The 9,070-nt window shown below is 43.7% G+C and overlaps 1 protein-coding gene across 2 annotated transcripts in view; it reads right to left on the bottom strand.

Annotated features, from left to right (window-relative positions):
• Nucleotides 1–220: 220 nt before the first annotated feature.
• LOC147029459 (receptor tyrosine-protein kinase erbB-4-like) overlaps nucleotides 221–9,070 on the bottom strand; it is a 147,389-nt gene continuing 138,539 nt past the window's right edge. For both annotated transcript variants that reach the window (XM_085872518.1, XM_085872517.1), the window contains exons 25-27: nucleotides 4,659–4,796; nucleotides 1,954–2,149; nucleotides 221–1,710 (exon numbers count right to left, since the gene is read on the bottom strand). In XM_085872518.1, coding sequence (XP_085728644.1) covers nucleotides 1,328–1,710; nucleotides 1,954–2,149; nucleotides 4,659–4,796 — 717 coding nt within the window. In that variant the 3' untranslated portion in view covers nucleotides 221–1,327. The remainder of the gene's footprint in view (nucleotides 1,711–1,953; nucleotides 2,150–4,658; nucleotides 4,797–9,070) is intronic.

Below are 9,070 nucleotides of genomic sequence, written 5' to 3'. Positions count from 1 at the left end.
TGACAATTCCTTATCTGGAATTTCAATTACAGATAAGCTAAACATCCTAAAATCTAATTTTGAGAATAATTTAAGTTGTAAAGCTGCAACATATTGCTTTCCTTATTTCAGCATTTATCATGCATTGATCAATGTTCTTTGTTATTTTCTAAGTTCCACACATGGTAATGAATCTTATAAATCATCTCACAGAAAAACAATTAAGAAGCTGCTAAAAAAAAAAGAGAAAATTCCAGACTTTAATTGGACTCTCACAACACAGCGATGTCACAAATACATATATTCCCATAAAAATGTTATTCCAAGAGCATGTAAATCAACTTGTTAAAATTAGAAATCTCAAATTCCATTCATTGTAGAAAATATAATCTTTTTTAAAAGACAATTTGACATTAATACATTTGTCTCTGTTGCTTGTATAAAATGTTTAAAAACAAACAAACAAACAAAAAAAAAACCACCATTGAAACAAACTTAAACTACTTGCTATAAAAGTAACCCTGCCATGCGTTTGACTTTTGCAGAATGTCCTGTTGTTATCCAAATGAAATATCAATGGCATTTTTCAACGCATGCAATCGATGTTGTCGTAACATTCTTTGGAAACCTTTTCACACAATTCAATAGCCTCTCCCTCCGGGAGGAGGAGGAGGGGGAGGATTTGTTTTCACAATTGGCATCATTTCCCACCCGCAGTACCCCCTCCCTCCGGCAGGGATCATTGGTGAAAGTACCTGCACTATTCCACGTGTCCAGGCGAAAATGGCAAATCGTCTCCCCACACTCGCACGGAGAGTGAGTGGAGTGGGGGAGGGTAGGGAGGATTTATCTAATGCCCTTGACCTGACCCGGGATAACCCAGGAATGCAAAACTGGGTGGAGGTTAGCAAGCTGTTTTCATAAAGGACAGACGTACAGGCATGGGCTTAATTTATGTTATTGGAGAGGATATGATACATGATGATGAATTCATAATAACGAATAAGTTATCGTTTGCGAGGTCTCTCATACGCTAAAAATGCAATGTAATTGTTCATAAAAACAAATATCCTTTTGAAGAAGAATCTATGCTACCGCTGATGCTGCAGTTGCCATTGCTGGTTTTGTTTGGACTCCATTGGAGTCACTTTTGATTGAACCTGCTGAAGCAGCCTTTTTGTCTTTCTACTTCCCTGAACAGTTAATATGCTCCTCTGGAGATGCTCCTCAAGTACTGACTTTATTTTGGAATATTTTAGAGCATTGAAAAACTTCTTTAAATCGCCGTAACTTACAACATGATTGTGATGAAAATGTTTGCTTGATTCATCAGGCAATGTTCGGAAAGCTAGACATCCGTGCTGATATGGCTGTTTGTCCTGTCAGCTGGCCAAGCAAGTGCTACTGGACGGTAGTCTGGATTTACCGCAATTGGGGTCCGAGCAATCCCATTGGTATGGTGGTACTCTGGGTTGTCCAACACTACCTGGTGTGTGTTGATGTAGTCAGGATTGTTGAATGTGCCTTTTTCCTTTGGTGCTGATACTGCCACATACTCAGAGCTGGGAATATTCTCAGAGTGGGATATCGGTAGAGGTTGATTAGAGCCGTCGATCGTGTCCGAGAATGGATTAGATGGCAGCCATGTGACAAACAAAGGACTTGTTGCCTCAGAAAGTGCTTGATACTCTGGGTTCTTCCAATCTGCTGCAGTTTGACTGGATACCTCTTCTGTCAAAAATAACGCAATGCAGAAGGTGATGTCAGTGAAACAAATATGACAAACAGTGGAGAGAAGTTGAAAAAAGGATGTTTTAGGCAGAGATAGGACAGCAACATATGTTTGTGGAAAATAAATAAACAGCCTACATTTACCAACACATATCTATCTCTACCTTAGGATGTCAACCAACACCAAAAATATGCCAGAACATACGTATTTTCAACCTGGTAATTTACATGCAGGTATCTCACCTAATCTGTTGTCAAATGGAAAAGTTGGGCCGTGAAGATAGCGCTCACTTCTGGGTGTATATTTAAGACTCGAGTTTGATTTTCCATTTGCAAAGGCTGCAGCTCGGCCTGTCGACTGCTGAGATGTACTTCTCTGCAGCTGTTTCCCAGAACTGAAGACCCCTGCTCTTGCATTGCTCTGCTCTGGGTTCTGAACCTGTCTCAGACACAAAGTTATTAGTTGGAAAAATATTTATACTGTTGCTGTTAACAATCAGTTGGAATCAGTGAAACCTAAAGGTCTATTTTGTAAACAGTGAAGGCTCATGTAAGAGCTGTAACAGAAGGGATCAGGACACAACAGAGCAAAAGGAACAGCAGAAAGAGAGGGGGGACACTAACAGCAGGATTGAAGGACAACAAGGGATATGGGTGAGGATGAGGGGTAACAAAGAATGCAAGGGTTGGGTAAGATGGATACAGAAGCAAACTCTCAGAAAGAAAACCTGGAAGTTTGGGGGTGGTTTAATGGGGGTCGGAGTAACCACCCTTACGATTCATAAATTTCTGCTCAAAATTTCACTGGTGGATTGACATGTCTCAATTGGTGGTGACTTGGTGGTGGAATGACTTGGTGGTGGACTTGGTGGTGGAATGAGGAAGTACAAGAAAGTATAAGGAAGAAGGGGTTGGCTAAAAAGAAGTGGGATAGTCAGAGAGATGAAGAAAGTCGGCAGGAGTACAAGGAGTGGCGTCGAAAAGCAAAAAGAGAGGTGGCTAAGGCCAAGGAAAAGGCATATGACGAGCTGTATGAGAAGTTGGATACAAAAGAAGGGGAAAAGGATTTGTACCGATTGGCAAGACAGAGGGACCGAGCTGGGAAGGATGTGCTGCAGGTTAGGGTGATAAAGGACGCAAATGGGAATGTGCTGACGGGCGAGGAGAGTGTGTTGAGAAGGTGGATGGAGTACTTTGAGGAGCTGATGAATGAAGAAAATGAGAGAGAGAGAAGGTTGGAAGAGGTGGAGATAGTGAATCTGGAAGTGGGGTGGATCAGTAAGGATGAAGTGAGGACTGCTATGAAGAAGATGAAAAGTGGAAAGGCGGTTGGCCCAGATGGAATACCAGTGGAGGCATGGAAGTGCTTAGGAGAGATGGCAGTGGGGTTGTTAACCAGATTGTTTAATAAAGTCTTGGAAAGTGAGAGGATGCCGGAGGAGTGGAGATTAAGTGTACTGATTCCGATTTTCAAGAATAAGGGTGATGTGCAGAGCTGTGGAAATTACAGAGGGATAAAGTTGTTAAGCCACACCATGAAGTTGTGGGAAAGAGTAGTGGAAGCTCGGTTGAGAGGAGAGGTGACGATCTGTGAGCAGCAATATGGGTTTATGCCAGGAAAGAGCACTACTGATGCGATGTTTGCTTTGAGAATGTTGATGGAGAAGTATAGGGAAGGCCAGAAAGAGTTACATTGTGTGTTTGTGGATTTAGAGAAAGCTTATGATAGGGTGCCAAGAGAGGAGTTGTGGCATTGTATGAGGAAGTCGGGAGTGGTGGAGAAGTATGTGAGGATCGTGCAGGATATGTATGAGGACAGTGTGACAGCGGTGAGGTGTGCGGTAGGAATGACGGACCGGTTTAAGGTTAAAGTGGGATTGCACCAAGGATCGACTCTGAGCCCTTTCCTGTTTGCAATGGTGATGGACAGGTTGACGGACGAGATCAGACTGGAGTCCCCATGGACCATGATGTTCGCGGATGACATCATGATCTGTAGGGAGAGTAGGGAGCAGGCTGAATCGAGCCTTGAGAGGTGGAGGTACGCACTGGAGAGAAGGGGAATGTTAGTCAGTAGGAGAAAGACGGAGTACATGTGCGTAAATGAGAGGGAGGGTGGTGGTATGGTGCGGTTGCAAGGAGTTGAGGTGGGGAAGGTGGATTGGTTTAAATACTTGGGATCAACTGTCCAAAGTAACGGAGAGTGTGCGAGAGAAGTGAAAAGAGAGTGCAGGCAGGATGGAGTGGGTGGAGAAGAGTTGCAGGAGTGATTTGTGACAGAAGGGTAGCTGCAAGAGTGAAGGGGAAAGTATACAAGACGGTAGTGAGACCAGCTATGTTGTATGGTTTGGAGGCGGTGGCGCTAACAAAAAGACAGGAAGCAGAGCTGGAGGTGGCAGAGTTAAAGATGCTGCGATTCTCGTTGGGAGTGACGAGGATGGATAGGATAAGAAATGAGTGTATTAGAGGGACAGCGCAGGTAGGACGGTTTGGAGACAAAGTGAGAGAGGCGAGATTGCGATGGTTTGGACATGTGCACAGGAGGGAAACGGAGTATATCGGGAGAAGGATGTTGAAGATGGAGCCGCCAGGCAGGAGGAGAAGAGGAAGGCCAAAGAAGAGGTTCATGGATGCGGTGAGGGCGGACATGCGGGTGGTTGGAGTGTCAATGGAAGATGTGGAGGATAGAGCAAAATGGAGACAGTTGGTCCGCTGTGGCGACCCCTAACGGGAGCAAGCCGAAAGAGGAAGAAGAATTGACATGTCTCAAAAACAAAAATTGTAAAACAAACACCTCCATATTTGCAATGCGACAAATTTTCTGCAGACATTGTGTGCATAATGAGACATTGCAGTTAACATTTATGAGTTAGAGTATGAATACCTTCTACAGGATCCTCCTGATAAAATCTAGATTCCCAGGCTTTACATTTGTCCCATGTTCATACCCGTGGTCTTCGGCGGCCTTCCGGTGGAAGCTTCAGTGTAAATGGGGCAGTCTCAGCCATCATGATACTGTCATTTGCCTCCTGCTTGTCCTTCTCCATCAGATCCCTTGGACTCAGAAGCTTGCCACCTTTGTCAGCCTGGATGTGCAAAATGAAAAAAGAAGAAGAAGAAGGAGAAGAAGAAGAAAAAAAAAGATGTACATGTCACATGCACTAAATGTGGTTGAATTGTGTTCCAGCTCCATCAGCCTCGGTGGAAGTGTACAATAAACACCTGAGCCCATTTGTATCCACCTGGCATATTACACTGGTGATATGGGAGCCCAATAGGCGGGGGTGTAGTGCTGATGAAGTGCACCAGAGCACCGCTCCAGCACCTCAATCCATCTGAAGCAGATCTTGGCTCCGCAACAGTTAAAGAAGAAGAAAAAAAAAAACCCCACATGAAAATCTGAGATTTATTTTCAACATAAATTTATCAACATTTATTTCCCCACTTCTTAGACACTATCATCCATTATCTCCATTTAGTTTATCGTATGTGTGTGTGTGTGTGTGTGTGTGTGTGTGTGTGTGTGTGTGTGTGTGTGTGTGTGTGTATATATATATATATATATATATATATATATATATATATATATATATATATATATATATATATATATATATATATATATATATATAGTCAGTAATTCCTCATAAATGCTTAGTGTGATGGAATGTGGGACTCGGTGGCCTCTGTAATGCCAAATTCGCACACGAACGATTGACTTATTAAGACGAAATATTCTCTAATGCTGTGGATGTTTCGCATGTGAACGATTTTCAACTTACCATGTTGTGTTTACCACCTTGTTTTGACAGCTCTGAACCCCTCCACCCCCCCCCCAACCAACCACCCTGAGCAATTACCATTTACTGCACCTTCATCCCCCCCCCATTCCCTCCCTCTCTCCTTCCTTCCTTCCCTCACAGGTGATGGAAGGTGACAGCATGTGAGCATTTTATAGCCAAGGACCACATCAAGATGCACATGTTGACTAAGCATACACACCACCTTTCCCACCTATTCTCTGTTTCAATTTTGTTTTCCAGGATCAGCGTGACCAGGAGTATTACCGGCTACAGGGCTGGATTTTGGGGCAGGCAGCCCAGATGACCAACTAGGGCATCGGGCTCATTGGGCACCAGCTGCTGTGCTTGGGGTGCACCTGGCACAAAGCTATAATGAAGAAATTGGCACAGGAGTCGTCCATTCAGCCCATCATGCCTTATGCTACACCAACACCAGATTAAATAAATCTGTTCAGCAAACGACTTAGCTTAACTGTCCACCCAATTAAAAAAACGACTTGAATCAATTGTGACGTCCCTCGGATGGATGTTGAACTGGTGAAGAGTTATGTCATACGTCGGCCGACATTAGTTGATGGACATTAAAGAGCTCATGATGTCCTTTGTAAAGAGTAGGCGAGCTGTCGCTGGCACCATGATCAAATTCCTGGAATAACTACTGCTGGGAAGTCAAACGCAAACCATTGCTACTTTGGTGGCACATCATGGAGAGACAGAGACCCAGAGACCCAGAGAGACAGAGAGAGAGCCAGAGACACACATAGAGAGAGAGAGAGAGAGACAGAGACAGAGACACACAGACACAGAGAGAGAGAGAGAGAGACAGAGACACAGAGACACACATAGAGAGAGAGAGAGAGAGAGAGAGAGAGAGAGAGAGAGAGAGAGAGAGAGAGAGAGACAGACAGACAGACAGAGAGAGAGAGAGAGAGAGAGAGAGACAGAGAAAGAGAGAGACAGAGAAAGAGAAAGAGACAGAGACAGAGAGAGACAGAGACAGAGAGAGAGAGACGAGAGAGACGAGAGAGACGGAGAGAGACAGAGGGGAGAGAGACAGAGAGAGACAGAGACAGAGAGGGAGAGAGAGACGGGGGGGGAGAGAGAGAGAGAGAGAGAGAGAGAGAGAGAGAGAGAGAGAGAGAGAGAGAGAGAGAGAGAGAGAGAGAGAGAGAGAGAGAGAGAGAGAGAGAGAGAGAGACAGAGACGAGAGAGACGAGAGAGAGACGGAGAGAGACGGAGAGAGACAGAGCGAAGATTGGTAAAATGTGCATATTTCATTTTCTGGGGACTCAAATGGCTGGAGTTATGATAAAAACTTGATGCGACAGTAAATCCGGTGGTGATGTTACGGCCAACATTTTTGTTGAGCTCTATCTCAGCATTTTCGACTACACCCCTGCCAGTAGATTAAATAACTGTCTCATGGATGTTCAACTGCTTTGAATCTGCATCTCAGCAATTCACTAATGCACCTGATATGTTGGGTATCTGACTGCCCATCTGAAATATCCAGGTGTCTGAGACTCATTGTGCACCTCATTCACGAATGTACTTTCTGTTTAGGTTTGCACCTATTTAATGGGATTGACAAAACGTCTTCATGAATAAATTTTAATTCAAAGCTGTCGTGGTTATCGAAGATTTGGTTATCCCATCATGATCAAAGGAGCTAATATGATGAAGGAAAGCAGCAAAATAAAAAAAGTAGAAATATTTGCAATAAACCACCAAAGGATTAAAAAACAATAACCTGAACTGTTTTGTGAACACAAGATAAATTTGGTGTAATGTCCCAAACCAATAAATAGATTTACATGAAGAATGTAAACGATAGAACTAGGAGAACAAAGCATGTAAGAAATGGTGGTGTGAGATTTTGGTGCTGTATATGGAAGCTCTCTGCCTTGTTGACAAATGGAACGGTTGCCATGCCGATAAGTCATGCAGGGCATATTAAAAGAGTGTGCAAGGTTTGTTCGTTCTCTCTCTCTCGTTCGTTCTCTCTCTCTCGTTTTCTCTCTCTCTCTCTCGTTCTCTCTCTCTCTCTCTCGTTCTCTCTCTCTCTCTCTCGTTCTCTCTCTCTCTCTCTCTCGTTCTCTCTCTCTCTCTCTCGTTCTCTCGTTCTCTCTCTCTCTCTCCCTCGCCCTCTCTCGCTCTCTCTCATTCTCTCTCGGTCTCTCTTTCTCTCTCGTTCTCTCTCTCTCTCGTTCTCTCTCGCTCTCTCGTTCTCTCGTTCTCTCTCGCTCTCTCTCTCTCTCTCTCTCTCTCTCTCTCTCTCTCTCTCTCTCTCTCTCTCTCTCTCTCTCTCAGAACTTGGGCATAAGAGGAATGGCCCTGTGTTTCCTCCAAACGATCAAAACAAAAGCTAATTTGAACCGCATTTCATTAAATCTCATTGGATGTTTCCCACTGCATGAAATAATTGTTGAAATCAATGTTGACTGACCTGCAATTGAAGGTTTTGTTTTCACATTTTCACCTCTGGTCAATCAGTAAGCTTGACTTATTAATCCAGATGATTAACTTTTGCAAACATAAAACTCGAAAAAAAAGAAGAGTCCATAAAATGGCATTTTCGATAACCTAAACTAATACGTGATGTGGAGAATGTGGAGGATAAGTTAATAGATAGTTCGCGATGGGGAGAAGATCAATGTCAGGATTGACAAAGATCTGGAAATACAAACCAAGAGGAGGCTGATGAATGATCTCTCTGGTATTTCCAGTTGCAATGGATGGATGAGAGTCATGGACAGTAAAAAAAGGAAGGTTATTGAGAGCTTTGAAATGTGATCTTGGAGACTAATGTTAAAAAATCCCATGAACTGCAAGAAGAACAAACAAATCAGTGCTTGAGGAAATTAGACCACCATGTATACGAGAAGAGTGGATGATGAAACAGAAACTGTCATACTTTGGACACATCATGCGTGCAGAAAACGACAGTCTGGGGAAGTCAATCATGCTGAGTGCAGTTGAGGGAATAAGAGGAAGAGGCAGACCGTGTATGTGCTGGATGGATTGGGTAAAAGCTACAACAAGCTGTCTCTGCCAGTGCCTCGTGAAGCAGTGGAAGATAGGGATGTTTGGGAAATCTGATCACGCGAATGTCACCAGAAGTTAGAGACCACTTGATGTAACTTGAGATAAACCAATATGAGCAACCCACTCAACCGATGTATATGAATTCAATATTACAATCTCAAACTCCATCCGTCCTTAGAACCGTCTAGTCTGGGTTTGATTCTCGGCACGACTGTAAACCGTCGGATCGGTGCTTCACTGTAAGGGAGTTGCGTTACCATTTCCACCGTCCCTCGGATGGACGTTAACCTGGGGACACATCTGATAACTTCAGTTGGTGGAGTTTGAAGACCCCACAGCGTCTTTCATGAAGATCAGGTGGGTTATCACCGGTACGTGAACAAATGACAAATTCCTGCCCTGAGTGACTGCTTGAAAGGCAATGATAAACCATCCAGCATAATCCTTGCTGTGAGGTGAGTTCAACAGCACCAAAACTCCATCCTTTTCACTTAACAGCCAATGAAAGCTTC

The sequence above is a fragment of the Eptatretus burgeri genome, chromosome 3, assembly GCF_056783735.1.
Source record: "Eptatretus burgeri isolate ZD-2024b chromosome 3, Ebu_testis_v1, whole genome shotgun sequence".
In the NCBI taxonomy this organism is placed as follows: domain Eukaryota; kingdom Metazoa; phylum Chordata; class Myxini; order Myxiniformes; family Myxinidae; genus Eptatretus; species Eptatretus burgeri.
This window is presented reverse-complemented; position numbering and strand designations above follow the sequence as displayed.